At 32.7% G+C, this 20,511-nt stretch overlaps 2 protein-coding genes and 1 long non-coding RNA gene across 3 annotated transcripts; all 3 read left to right on the top strand.

Moving 5' to 3' along the window:
• Positions 1-332: 332 nt before the first annotated feature.
• Positions 333-9,749, top strand: LOC149897769 (pro-cathepsin H-like). The gene is made up of 13 exons (XM_090116221.1): positions 333-400; positions 1,261-1,360; positions 1,940-2,042; positions 2,702-2,810; positions 3,016-3,139; positions 3,446-3,555; positions 3,909-4,011; positions 4,762-4,839; positions 5,153-5,379; positions 5,820-5,946; positions 7,327-7,432; positions 8,266-8,450; positions 9,527-9,749. The coding sequence occupies exons 1-13, from the start codon at positions 334-336 to the stop codon at positions 9,705-9,707; spliced, it is 1,620 nt and encodes a 539-aa protein (XP_089972347.1). The 5' UTR covers position 333; the 3' UTR covers positions 9,708-9,749.
• A 726-nt stretch (positions 9,750-10,475) lies between these two features.
• LOC149897768 (uncharacterized) lies at positions 10,476-11,489 on the top strand. Its single transcript, XR_016458148.1, has 2 exons — positions 10,476-10,633; positions 11,233-11,489. It is a non-coding gene; the product is annotated as an uncharacterized LOC149897768 (long non-coding RNA).
• Positions 11,490-13,053: 1,564 nt separating this feature from the next.
• On the top strand, positions 13,054-17,099 carry LOC149897767 (phospholipase A1-like). The gene is made up of 4 exons (XM_090116210.1): positions 13,054-13,406; positions 14,375-14,519; positions 14,938-15,078; positions 16,411-17,099. The coding sequence occupies exons 1-4, from the start codon at positions 13,301-13,303 to the stop codon at positions 17,090-17,092; spliced, it is 1,074 nt and encodes a 357-aa protein (XP_089972336.1). The 5' UTR covers positions 13,054-13,300; the 3' UTR covers positions 17,093-17,099.
• The last annotated feature ends 3,412 nt before the right edge of the window (positions 17,100-20,511 follow it).

The raw sequence follows: 20,511 nt of genomic DNA, 5'->3' as shown, positions 1-20,511 counted from the left end.
TGGTATTCGGGAGATTATTTTTCCTTCCCAAATGTCGGCCAATAATTTCACAATTGAATTGAACCTGTCAGTTTGACGTCAACGACCAGAGAAAATTTTCAAAAAATTATCAGTATAATACCATGTAGGTTGTACCACGTGACGTCGAATGGTGCAATTCTATTGGTCGATATTTGGGTCGGAAAAATAATCAAGAAATATTTAAAACAGATCCAATGTTGGATTTTAGTAATTTTTCATAAAAACCCTACCATTATAAACAAGGCTTAATATGATTAGGATCGCGTATTTAAATGAGATTCCAAATCGTCAAATTTCACAAGAGGAGCGACCATGGCCTCCCTGTATACATTAATCCTAGCAGCTATAGTTTTTGACACCGGATTCTCTCATGTTTTGGGTAAGTTTTATTTTAATTTAATAATTCGTATTTTTGTGTCATGTGAAAATGTGCATCTCTATTCAAGAAAATTTTGCTATGTGTACAACCTGCTACTATTATTATAAACGCGAAAGTTTATAAATAGTTTCGTGTGAAAATGTTTGTATGTACGTTTGTTAATATTTCACGCTAAAACTACCGCACCGATTTTTATTATACTTACCAAAACTGTATCTCAAACTCAAACTCAAACATTTATTTATTCAATTAGACTTCTTCCAGAAGCACTTTTGAATCGTCATTACATTCTTTAAATTTACCACCGATTCGGAAAGCAGTATCTATGGAGAAGAACCGGCAAGAAACTCCATAGTTGCTCTTTTAAAGTCATGTCCAATATATTGTCCTGTATATTTCTATATATCCTACTATTATTATAAAGGCGAAAGTTTACATGAATGTATGTACGTTTGTTCATTTTTAACGTGAAAACCACGGATTTTGAATAAACTTGATAGTGATGTAGCTTATTGTTCCAGAGTAACTTATACTTAAAAAATACTGGCTTTACTCTGGATACTATACACATTACATTCTATAATATAAAAATGAATCGCAAAATGTGTTGGTAAGCGCATAACTCGAGAACGGGTGGACCGATTTCGATAATTCTTTTTTTATTATATTCCTTGAAGTACCAGGACGGTTCTTATGTAGAGAAAACATAAATATGTACCACGGGCGAAGCCGGGGCGGACCGCTAGTATACTATACATATCACACTGGATAAAATAGAGGACAGTATCAAAATCTCTTATTTATTACCAACAAGTTGACAAGACGTCCATAAAAATCAATTTAATTTTTATTTCTTTTAGAATTCGGAGATAATATGGAGCTGATGTGGCCGCCTGAGTACCACTTCAAAGGCGAAAGGACCGGTCTTACAACAGGACTCATAGAACCTTTTGAAATATGGTAAAATAAACTAAAATCCATACTAATATTATAAATGCGAAAGTAACTCTGTCTGTCTGTCTGTTACTCAATCACGCCTTAACTACTGAACCAATTTGCATGAAATTTGGTATAGAGATATTTTGATATCCGAGAAAGGACATAGGCTACTTTTTATCCCGGGAAATAGGATAAGTTTTATCCCGGAAATCCCACGGTAACGGGAACTATATGCGGGTTATTCTTTAACTGCGCGGGCGAAGCTGCGGGTGGAAAGCTAGTAATAAATAATTTTCTTAATTAATTAGGTTTGTCTTGGAATAAACTCTACCCATAATACATTGCTGTTAATTTAAGGTGTATAAGATTAAGTTTTCAATTGCGTCTAATAATATGATGTAGTAATAAAGAAAATTTTCATTTCATTTTCATTAATTATTCTCATACATTTATTATAATATAATACCCATATACAATATAACTATATCTTCTAATTCTGTCAATAACTGTTCAATGAACTAAAAAATAAAAATTTCCTAGAGCAAAGTCAAATCTATGAAAAAGAAATTGAAATGTTTCTAAAATAGAAAAAAAATACAGGTACAGTACAGAACACAATAGGTCCCGAATCGATTACTACGATGGAACTGTAACGCAATACTACATCGGGAATGCCGAAGATGAATATGGATATGAGTATAAGGTACCTAATACCTATATCAAACTAGCGGTCCGCCCCGGCTTCGCCCGTGGTACATATTTACGTTTTCTCTACATAAAAACCATCCTCGTACTTCAAGGAATATAATAAAAAAAGAATTATCGAAATCGGTTCAGCCGTTCTCGAGTTATGCGCTTACCAACACATTTTGCGATTAATAAAATACTTTCATATCGAATTAATAAAATACTTTCTACTAATATTATAAACGCGAAAGTTTGTGAATATGTATTACTCTTTCACGCAAATACTACTGAACCGGTTACAATGAAATTTAGCATAGAGGGTAACTTGGACTAACACATAGGATAGGTTTTATCCCGGAAATCCCACGGGAACGGGAACTATGCGGGTTTTTCTTTGAAAATGCGGGCGAAGCCGCGGGCAAAAAGCTAGTATATTATAAAGCTGAAAAGTTTGTTTGTTTGCTTGTAGTATACAAGATATAGAACATAGTGCATTAAGTGCGCTCATCTCAAGAACCACTAGACCGATTTGCAATTAAAATTTTTGCGAATAAATAAATGCGAATTATTCGCAAAAGATGTGAGTCAGAAAGAAACAATAAAATAAAGTTCATTACAACATGCAAGTTATTTACGACCATATTATTGATTTTTTTTATTATTAAACCAATGCAGTCGTTTCCGGTATGGACGGAAGAAGAGAAAAACAACAGGCTCTGCTACCGAGGCCTTTTAGAGGATGAAGTTACTAATTTCCTACCATCTGATAACTTCACGTATGAAGGTTAGTATTGTAAATCAAAAAAGTATGTGCCGAGCACACGTGTCAGAAGTGAAACTTCTAAATAATAAATACAGATGTTATTACGAAATTTTTCACGCAACATTTTATATCTTACGCAAAGACGATTCGCAAATCACAAATTGTTTTTTAAATCCGTTAAAAACGTAAAATTATTATTTTACTTAATTAATCTTATCATTAACAGGTGATACCACATTTGACGGGAAAGACGTGGAAATCTGGAAAAATTCAGAAATAGACGAATATGGTCGACGAATCGACGACGTTCTTTATGTATATCGTGATGGCAATTATCATCTGCCTTTGAGGTATCGTATATTTCTTGAAACTTTAAGTTCAAGTTTTAAAAGGTATTTTCAGACTCTGACAAATATATTAATTAGCCTTTTTAACAATTTTTTGTTAAATTTTCATTTCTCATTTTAACTAACAGATAAGATAAACAAAACATATCCATAAGTTGTGCAACACGCTTTGCCGATAATACAAATTACAAATATTTCAGTTTAACTTTGGCTGGTTTCGAATTATACTTTTTTTGTTAGATTCCTACTTAATAAGCTTGTATTTTTAATGTATAATAAATAAATAAATTACACGTATTTTTAATTTAGGTTCGAAAGAAAGAAGCGTATTATCGCAACTGGCGCTTTGGCCAAACATTTTGTGTCCATATTCCATGACTACAGCGCTCCAGATGTGTCTAAATTGGACGTGGAAAAAGGTATTTTATACTAATATTATAAAACTGAAGAGTTTGTTTGTTTGAATCTATCTAATCTCGGGAACTACTGGTCCGATTTGAAAAATATTTCGGTGTTTTTGGAATGCAATTAAAATTAAGAATAGAGTAAAAATAGAGCTTGTGATATAATTGCTTTTTATTAAAAAAGAAACAAAGATTCTAAAAATAAATTGTTTTGACGTTTTGAATTCAGTAATTTATCTCTGTTAAAAACTTAACTGACAAAAAATAAATTTATAACCAGTCAAGTACCTATCGTATATTTTTCCAGAAGTCAGATAATTAATCAAATTTCTATTTACAAATATTGACTCGTACAAATATTCTTATAGACAAAGACTGCGAAGACGCGAAGGAAGCAGTAATTGACTTCCATAAGAAGCTGGAATTATTACATCCTGACATTTCATCTCATGTGGATGAAGCTTTCGACAGGTAAACTTACTATCGATATATATCTATACAAATATTATAAAGAGGAAAGGTTTGATTTTTTGTTTGTTTGTTTGTTTGTATGAATTGAATAGGCTCCGAAACTACTTGGCAGATTTGAAAAATTCTTTCACTGTTGGAAAGCTACATCATTTCTGAGTGACATAGGCTAGGTTTTATCCCGGAAATCCCACGGGAACGGGAACTATGCGGGTTTTTTTTTGAAAACGCGGGCGAAGCCGCAGGCGGAAAGCTAGTCTTCTTATCTTATATATAAAAATGAATCGCAAAATGTGTTGGTAAGCGCATAACTCGAGAACGGCTGAACCGATTTCGATAATTCTTTTTTTATTATATTCCTTGAAGTACGAGGATGGTTCTTATGTAGAGAAAACGTAAATATTATGTACCACGGGCGAAGCCGGGGCGGACCGCTAGTATATACTTAAAAATGAATCGCAAAATGTGTTGGTAAGCGCATAACTCGAGAACGGCTGAACCGATTTCGATAATTCTTTTTTATTATATTCCTTGAAGTACGAGGATGGTTTTTATGTAGAGAAAACGTAAATATGTACCACGGGCGAAGCCGGGGCGGACCGCTAGTTTCATATAAAAAAATATCGTTAAGAAATGATGTTAAGTAGTATCCTTTTTTAGATAAGCATAATATAAGTACTTAATTTACTAACTTTGAACTCAGAAAAAAACAAATAATATATTATTTGTCCTTAAAGGTATTTTTTATTTCAGTTATAAGAAACATCACAACAAAAACTACAAAGTCAGCGAACATGAATTGAGAAAAATGATTTTTAGAGAAAATTGGAAGTAAGTTAAACATGTATTTTATAAATAATTTTGAATAAAAATTTGTTCTTCAGAGTAATAAATTCGCAGTAATTAATTTTTGCACTATAAAGGTAGAGCCAGATTATCATATCTACTAAAAATTAAATAAGTAGCAAACAGTCATGAACAAAAAAAATAATTTTAGTTGACTTTAAAATGATAATGCTTTTTGTTTTCTACTAAATATTTCATATATGTATATGAACATCACATTTAGGCATATTTTAAGCCTTAGGTACTTACCATTCTACTACTTACGGTTAATTATTTTATACCCGTTTTATTATTCTAGAAAAGTCCGAGAACACAATAAAAAGAACTTGAGCTACAGAATGGGCATCAACGAATTCTCTGACAAAACTGCTGAAGAACTTGGCTATCTAACAGCCACGAGGTTTAACAATCACATCCAGGGTACAGAGACCTTCCAGTACACTGAAGCGGAACTTGAAGATATGGTCAAGGATCTGCCAGAAAACTTTGATCTCAGAATCGAGGGATATATTAGTAAAATTAAAAGTAAGTCCTTTTCACTTTAATAATAGGAGCAAATTGAACAATGATAATTTGGTGTTGTATTGGATGTCCAAATATGGAAAAATAAAATAAGATAAATTATAATGCTTTGAGCTTATTAGAAATCTCAACAAAACAAATAATAACGGCGTATTTTGAGCCAAAGCTGCTGTGAATATTATGTGTTTTAGGTTATACATAATAGAAGTTTATATAAATGTCTATCAGCCATGTGCAAATTTCATCTTTAATTTCTTCTGAGCTGAAAATTGGTACAATGATTATATTAAGATGAGAATAACATTGTAACTGCAGATCCGTTGGTGGATTGAGCACAAACATTTGTATATACTCTACAACTCTACACAACATATAAAAGCAATAAGAAAACATCTAAAGTGTTTCCTTAAGATTTTATACAAATACCTTTATACCTTCAATAGATCAAGACTCATGCGGTTCCTGCTGGGCATTTTGCACAACTGCAGCCGTGGAAGGTGCTCTAACTCGGAACAATGGAGGCAGACGATTGGACCTCAGTGAGCAGTCGCTGGTGGACTGTGCTTGGGAGTAAGTTGATTATTTATACGAGGAAATTATTGTTATTAAATACCAGACACAATTTTTTTTTGTAGGTATAAAAGAACATAACGGTCATGCATGCTTTAAATATAAAAAGTTATATAATTAAAAAAAATATAAAAATGTTCTATCTATACTAATATTATAAAGAGGAAAGGTTTGTATGTATGTATGGTTTTCACGCATAAACTACTGGAACATAAACGACCGATTTTGATCAAATTTGGCACAGACAATCTTTAGACCCTGAGAAAGAACATAGTCTACCTTTTATTGCGAAATATGTACCACGGGCGAAGCCGGGCCGGACCGTTAGTTTCTAATAAAATAACAATTATAACAAGTTTTTTTTTTCACAATTAAATAAGTAAATTTCATAGCCTTCCGCGTAGCATTTATTTTACCTTTCTTATCCCTTACAGCCTGGTAGAAATCGCTGATAAGCGATAAGGCCGCCTTATGTACTGTATTAATCCTTTTATTGTATTACTGTTAATATTTTTAACTTGATGCGGTTCATTAAATTGTTAGATAAATAAACTTTGTAAAAGATATGATAGTAGGTCAAACTTGGTCAATAGTAGCTCGAACTATTGCAGGAACGCAACTAGGCTATTTAAGTTTGCAAACTAGGTTACAGCTCACAAGCAATTTATGCAGGAAATTTGATGAAATTCCATCCATCCATCAATATGAAACATATTACGGTGCATTTACACCAAACGAACATAGAGCTAGAGCATTCTTTCGTGATCTTTTAGTGTAAATGAAAACTCGTATTCAGTGTTGTTCAGTATTAGAACATTATTTATAATCTTTTCGAACGCATTAAGAACAACGAAAGAATGCCTACGCCTGTTTACACAAAGAATTTGACATAGTGGGTTTATAATGAGCATTCGCTCGTTTGATGTAAATGCACAGCTAGGCTGTTATATTCAGCTATGAGCTACTCATGTATGTAGGTATATAATTTGATAAGGTTCTCGTCAAAGCGTACTTTCATCTTAGGAAATGATATGATTTAATTTAAGTTCTATTTTATTAACCGACTTCAAAAAAAAGGAGGAGGTTAACAATTCGGCCGGTATGTTTTTTTTTATGTATGTACACCGATTACTCCTAGGTTTCTGAACCGATTTACGTGATTCTTTTTTTTTTCGATGCGGGATGGTGTCGAATTGGTCCCATAAAAATTTTATTCGGATAGGCCCAGTAGTTTTTATTTTATGAGCATTTTTGTCTGTATTTGTAAATGTTGCAAGTGCAAGTTTGAAGTCGGTTGTTTTTAAGGCAGTTATGTCTTGTTATTTCAAAATTCATTTTTTTTTTTCGAATCAATTGTGAACCTTTTTCCTCTTTTTCCAGATATAGCAGTATGGGCTGTGACGGCGGAGATTTGGAGGGTGCTTTCAAATACGTTTTGAAGCATGGCATTCCGACTGAACAAGAATATGGTCTTTACATGGCTGAGGTATGTAGTTTATTTATAAGTATCTTATTAATGGACCAAAATAAATATGCTAAAATTAGGCCTTCTACATTAATAACGTCACACCTGAAAGATTTCCACTGCACGTATCACCACAGAAAACTAAATAGTCACGTATCACAATTAAACATACATACGATAAAGGTTAGTAATACGAAAATAAAATGAAAATAGCAATATGTATTAATACATCATCCCAGACTAGCCAGCTATCATAAGTAAGGCCCAGTTTGCATACCAATACATTTATACATACATATTAGCAATCTTATACAGATATTGCAATACAATATGTCATATTATATAAAAGTTAAGTTTTCTGGCCTTTTTAAATTCAATACTATACATATAAAGATTTGCAGTTTGCACCTACGCGCACTTATTAGACAATATAAAAATAACGATATTAAAATCTTAAGACATGCGCATACTATAAGACGATAAAACATTATTATATATTTATTCTATTATTTTTAAAACTCTAGGAATGACTAGGTTTTACAATTAACTGAAAGCCTATTTAATACTTTTTGCTCTATACCTCTTTTCCTACATTATTTAACACTAGCTGCGCTTCGCGGTGTCACCCGCGTGGTTCCGCTCCTGTTAATCTTAGCGTAATGATATATAGCCTATAGCCTTCCTCGATAAATGGGCTATCTAACACCGAAAGAATTTTTCAAATCGGACTAGTAGTTCCTGAGATTAGCGCTTTCAAACAAATAAACAAACTCTTCAGCTTAATAATATTAAAGTATAGATTTTAACTAACACATCTAAACAGAACATAGCTTATTAAATAATATTTCCACCAGGATGGCTACTGCCACATAGAGAACGTGACAGACACATACACAATACGCGGCTTCGGTCTAGTTCCCCCGAACAGCGTGAACGCCATGAAGTACGCGCTGTACAAGTACGGGCCACTCAGCGTGGGCGTGCACGCTGGGGACAGCATGATGATGTACTCTAATGGCATCTTTTATGAACCTGATTGGTGAGTAAATCTCCTATATAAAATGTCGAGAATGTTTGGGCACCATTTTTAACAATAATTGCTGAACAAATAAAAAACAAATGCTTAGTTTTTTGGATATTTCTTCTATTGAATTGGGAACCGTTTTATTTCAATTTTAATTCAGTATTTATAAGATACTAGCTGCTCCGCGCCGTTTCACCCCCGTGGCTCCACCCCTGTTGGTCGTAGCGTGATGATATATAGCCTTATAACCTTCCTCGATAAATGGGCTATCTAACACCGAAAGAATCTTTCAAATCGGACCAGTAGTTCCCGAGATTAGCGCGTTCAAACAAACAAACAAACTCTTCAGCTTTATAGATTAAATAATTCTTGTCTTATGGTTCATCATAGAACTTATTTTGAATGCATAAAAAAGTGAATGCAAAATCTGAAACGTTGCTCTTAAAAGATAAGGTCGCCTATTTGACAATTAAAATTTTATTGCACGCCTCATAAGCGAAGCGTTGAGGTGGGTACTACTGTCACTTCGCGCAAAACATCTGATTTTTCAAACTTAAAATGTCTTTATGTATCATACATTGCACTTGTAAGATAATACATACACACACATATTAAGAAAAAACACTATTTTTAACGTTCATGATATTTTTGATGTCATTTTTGTTATTTAAACTAGTTAAAAAACAGTTTAAAAAAGTTCTGTCTTGGACGTCCGTGTGTCTGTATGTGCGGAGGATTTTCTTGTTAACACGATAGCGACCGAAATACTTTACTAATCGAGGCTTTTTTTTTCTCTTACGCTTGAGTATGCTCAGGAATAGAACCCTTTCATTTTTCAGGGTCTGATTCGATGTGGTTTAATTGTTATTAAATAAACAAAAATAATAATTAATAAATATTTATTAAAAAAAAATTATGAGGCGTGCACTTTTGGATTTTCCAAATTATTTTATTTCTTTTGGATCCACCATGTGGACATTTAGTGTACTGTTTTGTATTGCAATGTATTGCATTGCATTGCATTGTATTGCATTGCATTGTATTGCATTACATTGTTTTGGATTGCATTTTATTGTATAACATTCTTCCAGCAACGACCGACCACAGAACCACGGCGTGGTTGCCGTGGGCTACGGAGTCAGGGATGGCGACCTTTACTGGATTATCAAGAACTCCTGGGGGGAGCAGTGGGGGGAAGACGGGTACATGCTCATATCAGCTACGAATAACAACTGCCATGTGATGGCAAATGCTATATATCCTGTTGTTTAGATGTAGTTTTAAGTTTTAGCGTAAATAAACACGTGCAATCGATGTTTGACTTTTTATTGGCATAGCCTACAACTAATAGTGGAAAGGAGAGGAGTAGAAAGTTTAGATTTAAATATTTATAGAACATTTCTTTTGATTTCCTTTTATTATTACATACTAATAAATTACCATATTATGGTACCTCAGACGCCTGGCAAGCAGCCCGGCAAGCACCCCGGCAAGTAGCCCGGCAAGCAGTCTGTGCGCTTAGGGTACAAACAAACAAACACGGACGCATGCACAAACAACATGTTTACATGCTTGTGCCCGTGCTTGTGCTCGTTGAATGTCACTTTGAACGCAAGCGTCTGAACCAAGTCTGAACCCACTTTAAACTTCACAATTTAGTAAATCATCATTTCCCGAACATCTACCATGAATGAATGCCTTCTGAATTATAACATCGATTCTATAGGTATCTGGCTGTATCTGGTTTTAAATTAAACTGGATTTTTTTATAATTGTTGTTGACAGCTGATAACAGACAAATCCCAGTAATCGACAACATAAACAATACGATATAATTTGACTCATACTTCCGTTAACACATTGTGTTTATACTTAGCTTATGTGGTAAAATCCCCGCTTATTAACTATAATTAATTCAAATTAATGCCACATTTAGTTATTAAAAATATCAATAACACATTTCTTTTATAAACAATCAATGAATTTCCCGCGTTTTTTTTGACATTGTTCGTAAATCGTATTATAAACAAAGAAGTCCTTTATTAGAATAACTGTTAAATATAACCGGTAAAATATTATTCGGGTCACTTACGGTACCGATTCGTATATAAGTCTGTGAGATTTGTTAATAATCTGTGATTATCGGAAGCAATCATTCAATACGCAATTATTATTCTAATGACAAGATGAAAATAACTGTAAGTATTTATTATATTACTTTGTATATGTGTAGTAACCATACTATTATAAATACGAAATGTGTGTATGTATATATGTATGTTACGCTTTCCTGATTAAACAATAGATAGTACTTATTTGACAGTATTCGGGATGAAAATAGTTGAAATTCATTAACTATTTTCATTTTTAATTGTATAAAATTAAATTGTGAGTTTGTAATTCATTGTATTTGTAACAAAAAGCTGTTGTATACGCAAACAACATCGTACGTATTTGTTTTCCTCAATTATTATGTGTATTTAATATTATTCGTTTTCATTATCACTAGTTTTTACGACGTGTGAAATCTACAAATATGAAATGGTATTTAATTATTATGATAATAATACATTTACAGCTAATACGTGTAAATAATGTCACTTTACATTATATATCTTACAAATTATGTATACTGTAATATAATAAATATATGTATACTATAATTATGTTTACAATAATAGATCTATCTACTCGACAAAAATTATTCGACCGCTCGCCCCGACTAAAACAACTACTTATAGTTTTACAATGAATGAACATTAAAATATACATTATAAAAGTAAAATAAATTTTTCAGGTACTAATCGTGCTGGCTCTCCTACAATCATCTCTATCAGCTCCAAAAGGCAAGATAACTGACTTAGAAACGGCATATATAGACAAGCTGAATAAGCCCTGGTTCGTTCCGCACCCACCGTCCCAATATCCCAGAAAAGGTGAAACTCTGTGTAAGGGTAGACCATGTAAACCGAGCGGGATCGCGTGTGAAGATTGTCAAGTGAATGTACCTATAGATGTCAATTGGAGATAATGTTTAATAAATTATTGAATTTTTGTGATGCTTTTTATTTATAATTCCGTGTCGTCTTTTACCTCTAGGTACCTAGAGCGTAAAAAAAATTAATGCAAATATTGAAATATATGTGACTTATTAAGATTTTTAACAAATAAAAAAAACATTCCCTTAATTACGAGCTCTTCCAACTCGTCTAAATTAATAAACTTCCTTAATAGATCATTAGATAATTAATATCAGCAGACATTAAAAAAAAAATCTTTTTACTAAACAGTTACCTACTTATCTGAGGTTTACATATTAAATTGAATTTCTATAATATCTCGAAACATCGAATTTTCTTCGGATATCCTATACACATGATTATTTCATAGATATCCCTCTTCATAGATAAATAGACATCCCGTCCATTATCTTCTTATTATATAAGTACTTAGTATTGTTTTAGAAAATTTAATAATTTCCAAGTAACTATTTAAATATTGTCACATACATTGTATACTGCAATTTCAACAATAACAAGAATTTTAACGCAACACATAACGCCTACGTAAATTACACTTTACTATTATAAAAGTAACAATTTTCTTACGTTACTAGCACGCGATCCTTATTAAGATACTCTTTATCTATAATAATCTGTGTATGTAGCAACACTATGGCTTTGTGAAGAAATAATCGTTCCAAATTTGTTGTTTTTTTAAACAAACAGATTTTAAATACCTACCTATACGGATGCATTAGAAGAGATTTTAAAAGGTATTTATTAGCTTGCATATTATCCACTTTTTAAAATAAAACATAAGACATGAAACGCGAAAATTGCAACCCTTTGATAAGAAAATTATAATAAAACAATTTATGTCAACCAACCGTGATTAAGTTTTAAAGTCATTATTAAAATCCAACTGATATGATAGTCCGGGAAATTAATTTTTTACAGATTTCAGTAGAAAATAAAAGATGAATTAGCCAGGCTTTACAAGAAAATCTTACATCGAACCTGGTCAAGGGTAGTCTGAGAACTTGATCTTTAACCTTGTCGTAATGTGATCAAAACTAAGAAAAACAACAATAAATCTTATTTTATAGTGTTTCATCACACTTTGCTTACTGAATACTAATGTTGGCAAATTTTTACCGAGACCTACCAACAGCACATGAATTATAGAGTAGGAAAATACGAAAGTATGTGCAAAATATAGCGATGTTTTTATTTTGTTACATATTTTATAAAAAGTAACCAGATAGCAGTTCGTAGCAAAAATAAAAGATAAATTATATAGGTACTTACATAAAATATTACCCATATACTTATTCATAAAGAGCCTGTAAAGAGGCATTTAATTAGCGAAGCAATATTGTGAAAACAAACGATTCCCGACTTACGACGATCAAAAAGGAAATTTTCAATAATATATCTTTGAAAATGTGTATAGATAAAAAAAGTCTCTATCTACCAAAGGTCTCACAAATTACATTTTTGGTACATTCTCGTATTTCGTAAAAATAATTCTTCTTCCTAAAGATAACATTAAGTACTTTTCTGACCCGCTTACTACAATTTGATATGACCATAGAGAACGTATATTCACTAGACACATTCGAAACCTGGCTGTATGCAGCCGTAGCCACTTAAAAAAAAACATTGCGCTTTTTTATCTAAATTTCGCGCCATTGTATCATGACAAAGGACACGAGTTAGTCGGCGTTAATTTGAAAAATGTTCACGGATTATTTTGTCATTGTTCGCTAAATAGGGAAATACTATATGATGCCAATGGCAAGGAACGTTTGATTCTTGAATGATGGCAGTCGTTTAACTTTTTCCGAAGATGATTTTTTGAAAATGTGTCATGTGCGTGTTTTGTTTTTGTGTTTTATTCTTAATTTGTGTGTGAAATGTGACGATCCGAGAGCGGAAATAGGATATCCGAAAGGCTTGATGTCAGTATGTATGTATGTTGAAATAATTAGAATTGTATAAATTACTTTTTTTGTATACTTACTGCAACTCGAACAACAACATTTTACTAATAACTCTCAATTTCAAATTTCTGTTAAGTCTTCATTCATAAATGTCTTTATGAGTGTTTATAAATTCTTTTTAGATCTCAATTATTATTATTTATTATTCATAAAGAACATTTCATTGTTTATGGTTTAGACGTGATCTTTTATGCAAATAAAAGTCTCTATAAAATAAAGTTCATACTAGTTGAGTTAAATGAAAAATCCTTGACATAGAGCTTGCGTTGGCTTACATAGAGCACGAAGAAGAGATTTTATCAAAATTCCAATAACATTTCTTCCCATTTAAATAATGCGTAACTTGGTTTTTTACTATTCTATAATTAAAAAAAAATGATTAAGATACAGCTGAAAATAAACATCCAAGAAAATAATAACTTTTAAGTACATTAGTCAGATAAAATAGAAGTGCGACATAGTTGACTGGAGCCGACCGGTTATTTCATAAGCTGCAACAAGATCTAAATAGCTGTTGGACTTTAAGTTGTTCAATGTACTTTACCTTCAAGTTATTTTAAAACCCTAAAATCTACGAGTCTTACACATGTAATCTTTGAAAAAATCGTCTTTGAAAATATATTAAAAAACCACACAGCATTCTTACGATAAATAATAATCAACATATTTTCATCGTTGTACTTTTTAAGTTGCGCTTTTTACTTTGACATTGAAAAAATATACCAGCTGAATTGGAAATCTACTCCTTTTTTTAAGTCGGTTAAAAAGAAGAAGGATTTAATGATATATATCGCAGAAAAATTGTTAATTCCGAGCGTTTGTTTGACGGCGCGGGCGCCTGATGACATTATAATAATTTGTATATCACGCTCGAAACTTCGGTCGCTCTAAAATTCCGAATAATCCTTAATACTGAAAGACATTATAATTCCAGGTCCCGGATCAACAAAACCGGCATCCATACCTCGCAGTCAGTTGAGGTACTTACATTTTGTGGTTCAAGGGCAAGGAAGTCGGCAGAAATATACCTACTGGACGGCGAAAAACATTGCCAAGGATCCTCGTGTGGATTTCCAAAGGTACCTATAAATTCGTTTTACAGGTTGTTATACAGCCTAGTTAAGAAAATAAATATCTAATAATGATTAAACATTCACATTTTCTCTGACGAAAATTACAACCAGCTAAAAGGACACAATCACGATTCCTTATTATTTATCTTCCATTTGACTGCAGTGCAAACGTCTTCTCCAATTTTCCAAGCACATCAAAAAAAATTACCCTCTCCTATTCTTGTAGACAGTTAGATTTTAATTTTTATTTAAAAAAATAAAAATAAAAAGTTACGTACCTACCTACTAAATGAAATAAACACACCTACATAATTTAGAGTACTAAATAGGTACCTACAATTAAATATTAATATCCGGAAATAACTGTATTTATGTATTTATTGATATCGCTTATTTACGTTTAATTCATATCTACATATTTCAGAAAAACTATAGTGGTAGCGATCGGATATTTGGACAGTACAAATTTCCCAATATCTTCTCTGCTGACCAATGAATATATTTCAAGGGGATACAATGTTATTCTAATTGATAACCAAAGATTCGCCACCGTACATTATTATCTGTAAGTATAATCGTTTTATTATTATAATTAGCTTTTATTTGTTCCACAGGACAGTCAGAAATTAGGGCATAATGCGCCGCTTTGATCAAGTGCAGGTCAAACGTCGTTCGAACTTATTAGTTCGTGAACAAGTTCACAAAATATTTTCTTTCACGGATTAGAACAGCGGTGGCGTGGATAACGTGCTGATAAATTTAAAATCAATTTAATTTTGACACTATCGTCTAGTCTTGAAAGTTGAACTACCGTCTTTTTTTTCGTAGTCGATAATTTTTAATAAAAATGTTAATTAACCTGTTAAAATAACTCATAAGCTTATGGAAATAATAAACAGAATCCAAATCAACCCATAAACTTCGGAGATGTGTCAAAAAATAGAAAGCAAGTCTACAAACTCTACGTCTAAAATAAAAATTGAATAACATGAAAAATATTATAGATAGACCCCCCTTTTGAAGTTTATTTTCCATATTTTTTCATGAATGTTCAGAATATTAAATGCGGTCACATGCGAATGAGCGACATTGTATATTACCTATTATTATATAAATTACAACAAACAGCTTATGAAAGCCTGAAATATCTACATAATTTATTCAAACGAATACATACCTACCTAAAGTCGAATGAGAGCTTATTTATACATACCTAACTAAAATAAACTTTACAATAATTCAAACTGCTCAATTTTAACATTAGTCGTACCAAGAGAGATCTCCCAATCATAAGGAACCTAAGTTCGAATGGGCTCTTCATTAAAATTACCAATCCTTTATGAATAACGACAATAAATTTATATCAAAAGCAATATTTCCCAGAAAACCGCAGCGTAATTTCGAGGACAATGCGGATGTTAATGCTTCCAAAGTTAAATGATAAGTAGCAGAAATATACGAACGTACTTAAATACAATAAAGTGGCAACATGCCAAACCAAATAGGGATTCATTTATTTTCAAGCAATTTGGTACTTTGAGGTACTTTTTTAGTTTCTAGATTTTGATTAAGTATATTGTTGAATTATGAATACTTGTATAATTTATTAGAGTTTACTTTATAATTAATAAATTTGTTTGATAACAGTAAAAAATGACAATTATCGCATATACCTACTTCTTTTATTAGATAATAGATACCCCACTTCATTTTTTACCCTGGACCCTTCATTTGTAATCCTTGTATTTTTTTATAAATATGGAAGAATCAAGAATATTAATTTTACATACCTATTTATTAAAATAATAATATTTAACAAAATTATTTCGTATTTGTAACACATCTATTCTCTATACACATAATTCATAGTACAATTTTACTCATATTCCTTTTTCAGAGCAACGCGCCTGATGCGGCCAGTAGGCAAACACGTCGCAGAGATTCTAGTGGAACTAACGAAATATGGCCTAGATCCTTCCAAATTAGAACTCCTAGGCTTCAGTCTGGGCGGTCAAACAGTCAGCTACATAGCCAGAAACTACCAAATGTTCACGGGAAGAAATATATCCCGAATTACCGCTTTAGAACCTGCAGGACCATGCTTTAGGTCCCTAAAATCTACAGACAGACTGGACGCATCCAACGCTGATTTCGTCCAAGTTATCCATACAAATATAGATGGTTATGGCATGGCGAATAGAATGGGACACGTAGATTTCTATGTTAATGGTGGGGAATTCCAACCGGCTGATATAAACTTCTTTCCGTGCACCGCAACTTGCAGCCATTTCAGGGTTTTGGCGCTCTGGGCTATGGCTATGAAGAATCCGACGAAATTCATAGCTGTAAAGTGCAAAAATATCCAAGAAGCTAGGCACGAAATGTGCTATGATAAAGTTCCTTTGGTGACTAATGTTATGGGCCCAGATATAAATATCGATAAGCAGGGTATATTTTATTTAGCCACGAGTAAAAGCTATCCATTTTATCTTGGCGAGGATGGGGTTAAGCCAGAATTCGCTGCGTGGAAAAGTATCAGCAATATTAATGAGGGGAATGAAACGGAAATATATACATAGGGTGCTATTTTTTTTTTCGTGAAATTTTCCCTTTTAGATCCAGTTCCTTATATCTTCTTCTTGAATTCCTTACACGATGATATAAACATTATTTTTTTATTGTTATTAGACAAAATTGTGTGGTATGTATTAAGTGATATACAATGTATGTGTGGGTAATAAATGAATTCTGGATCCAAAGTTCTCATGAATGACTTACGTGCAAAGCATAAAATCATTCATCTGAATCAATAACGCCACATTATAATTCATCCCAAATGTCTGAAATGAATGCTAATAAGATAATAAAAAGACTCTACATTATTGTTATTCTACACAAGAATTTAAAATGTCAGGAGGGTATTTTAAAAATGATTTTGTGATCGGATAGAAAATTTTGTGAACTAATATTAGCTTCATAGTTACCTATTGTGATAAAATAGACTACAAGCCCGCATAGGACAAAAATATGGGTCAAATGAACCACCACGGGACATATCTAGAACGATAGCAGAGCAAAAAATAATAAGATTCATCACTATGCCGTCACTTGTAAGCTGTCCAACTGAGTGCAGATGAGAATTGAAAAGTACAGGTAGACTCGGTAAATTTTGGTCATATATTTTTGTACGGCATTCTTAACCATCGATAGATCCATTAAAAATAATAAGAAACCGCTCAGTGCCGTACAAAAATGGTGGTCCACCAAGTCAGAATTTTTATTTAATTTCCGAGAGTTACCGGGGGTAAATTTGGTCATTTGACCATGTACGGCATCTGTGTCATACTATTGCTATACTGCTTTTAATCCATTATTCCGCAACGCCGTACAAAAATCATGGGGACAAGGGGAAAAATCGAGAGTTGTAATCCCCTCTCTTTCCCCACTCCAGGGGGTCATTTGACACAACACGAAATAAATTTATTTTTAAAGTATTTTATGCATAGATAATATTTTTTCATGTGCCGTACATTTTCGTTGGTTCAAAGGGGAAAAATCTGAAAAAGAAAAAAATCCATATAACGAAATGTTTGCTTTATATTTTTATAATAAAATATAAATATACATTATTATTAAGAAGCTCGAGGTGGTTAATTATCACCTTGGAAAGTCGGAGTCAGGTGGAATGGACTCCGTTAAATTGATGAACTAATAAAAAAGCTATGAACGAAAAGATGTGAATTATATGCAATCAGTCCATGAATACAGGTAAAGTCACAAGCAAATGCTAGTAATATATACATATTCAAAATGTACAAGTAAAGCGCTTTCAAATGATACCAAACACTGCATATTTATCTTAACTTTATTTTTTTACTCTGTATGTTTTGTCCGCTAGAGGGCGCCACATTAGATTTTGTGAAACCCCATATAGCCTTTAGCTAGCTGGTCACTGGTTATCCAGTGAACAATTCAGACGCTTCTAATGATATGTCATTTGTCGAATTCTGATAAGTAGTTTAGAAGTTACGAGGGAATAGATGAACATACATACATGACCTGTAAACAACCATAACCCTCCTTTTGCTTTGCCGTAGTTGGGTAAAAATATGTTAATGCCGTACTGTATCAAATGGCCATAAAGCACCCTTAAAATTGTAGCTTTCGTCGCTTTCATCAGCCTAAAAGATGTGGTCTGCACAAAAATGTACGGCATCGTTTTTTCCTAATTTATCTATGTTAATACTATTTAAAACAACGGATAAAGTGTAGAAAACTATTATATTTCATTAATCTACGATGTTTAAACTATAACAAAATTTCTGGTTTTGCATTTCTCTATAACTTTTTTTAGAACGGTTTCTTTTGAACGGCAATACTATACAACAATTGAATTTTACAATATCATGTTAAAAAAAAAGTTCCCGTACAGGGTCAAATGACCTTACAGCTCTTTATATTAAGAATTCGATGAAATTAAGATGATTATTGGTATACATTTAAAAGAACAATTATTTTTTGACGGCATTGCTTTTAATAGTACTTTTGAGTGCTAGATAATGTTTTGGAACCGAAGCCGTACTTAGTCAAATGACCCCCTGGAGTGGGGAAAGAGAGGGGATTACAACTCTCGATTTTTTCCCCTTGTCCCCATGATTTTTGTACGGCGTTGCGGAATAATGGATTAAAAGCAGTATAGCAATAGTATGACACAAATGCCGTACATGGTCAAATGACCAAATTTACCCCCGGTAACTCTCGGAAATTAAATAAAAATTCCGACTTGGTGGACCACCATTTTTGTACGGCACTGAGCGGTTTCTTATTATTTTTAATGGATCTATCGATGGTTAAGAATGCCGTACAAAAATATATGACCAAAATTTACCGAGTCTACCTGTACTTTTCAATTCTCATCTGCACTCAGTTGGACAGCTTACAAGTGACGGCATAGTGATGAATCTTATTATTTTTTGCTCTGCTATCGTTCTAGATATGTCCCCTGGTGGTTCATTTGACCCATATTTTTGTCCTATGCGGGCTTGTAGTCTAAAATAGATAAGCTTCACTCACAAAATATATAGTTATAATGCTGGCGCTACACATTGGCTTCAAAGTTTGAGCAAACATTTGTACAAACTTTGAAGTGAAAATTTTGACGCAAACACGATTACAAATATGCCTGCTAGACTTGTTTTCAAATGTTTTACGGCACAGTTATTGCAAAGATGGCTGATAGATCGGAAGACGATCTTCTGCCCCCGAGCCCGTTTTTGTTGTCTCTTTAATTTTTTTTAAATTATCCCTATACTGGGTTAGAAGGCTATTTCTCTTTCTTCTTAGTTCATCTACCGTAAACGGTAGTGATAAATTATTTTTTATTCGGACCCATGCGTCGTTTACAACGTTACGGTTTTTGTGGTCTTTGTTTTTTGGATCCCATATGGAGGGTTCTGCTTCAAGTAGCTGAAGAAATTCGATAACTACATCATTACTCCACTCCATTATGACACTCAAAATATACACACACAACTGCTCCGGTCAGCGGCGCGCGCGTTACTAAGCATTGCAACAAGTGTGGCAGGGCGCACAAACTTTGAAGCAACTTTGAAGTTTGATTACTTTGATGTTCGCAGAAAAACCGACTCGACTCGGCAAACTTCAAATATGTGTTCAAACTTTGAACAAATAGCCAATAGGCAAATGTCAGTGCCACACTTCGCGACTTTGTAGGTATTTGCGTATTTGATCACATGTCTAGCGCCTGCATAATATATGTATAGTTTACATAATATTACAAACTTAACTACCATAACTATTGTTTGTAGAGATTACGTGAAAAATAATAAGGAATACCATGTTGTGCAGGGCAGGCAGAAAAAAGTAAAGTAACTAATATACAATTATTCGTGAATAATGCTATTATTTACATGTTACTAATTAATTAATTTTATACTAAATTCGTTCTGATAACGTATTGAGTTAAATAAAAAATACC

The sequence above is a fragment of the Colias eurytheme genome, chromosome 25 (genome assembly GCF_061535395.1).
Source record: "Colias eurytheme isolate Ceu_HAF_F1 chromosome 25, ilColEury1 Martin Lab GWU primary, whole genome shotgun sequence".
Classification (NCBI taxonomy): domain Eukaryota; kingdom Metazoa; phylum Arthropoda; class Insecta; order Lepidoptera; family Pieridae; genus Colias; species Colias eurytheme.
This window is presented reverse-complemented; position numbering and strand designations above follow the sequence as displayed.

Excerpts from the sequence above, each read along its gene's own strand:
- LOC149897767 (XM_090116210.1), top strand. The coding sequence starts at position 13,301 with ATGTGTCATGTGCGTGTTTTGTTTTTGTGTTTTATTCTTAATTTGTGT. Across the intron at positions 13,407-14,374 it reads GAAAGGCTTGATGTCAGTAT|GTCCCGGATCAACAAAACCG; the intron begins GTATGTATGTTG and ends TTATAATTCCAG. Across the intron at positions 14,520-14,937 it reads CCTCGTGTGGATTTCCAAAG|AAAAACTATAGTGGTAGCGA; the intron begins GTACCTATAAAT and ends TACATATTTCAG.
- LOC149897769 (XM_090116221.1), top strand. The coding sequence starts at position 334 with ATGGCCTCCCTGTATACATTAATCCTAGCAGCTATAGTTTTTGACACC. Across the intron at positions 4,840-5,152 it reads ATTTTTAGAGAAAATTGGAA|AAAAGTCCGAGAACACAATA; the intron begins GTAAGTTAAACA and ends TTATTATTCTAG. Across the intron at positions 7,433-8,265 it reads ATGGTCTTTACATGGCTGAG|GATGGCTACTGCCACATAGA; the intron begins GTATGTAGTTTA and ends TATTTCCACCAG.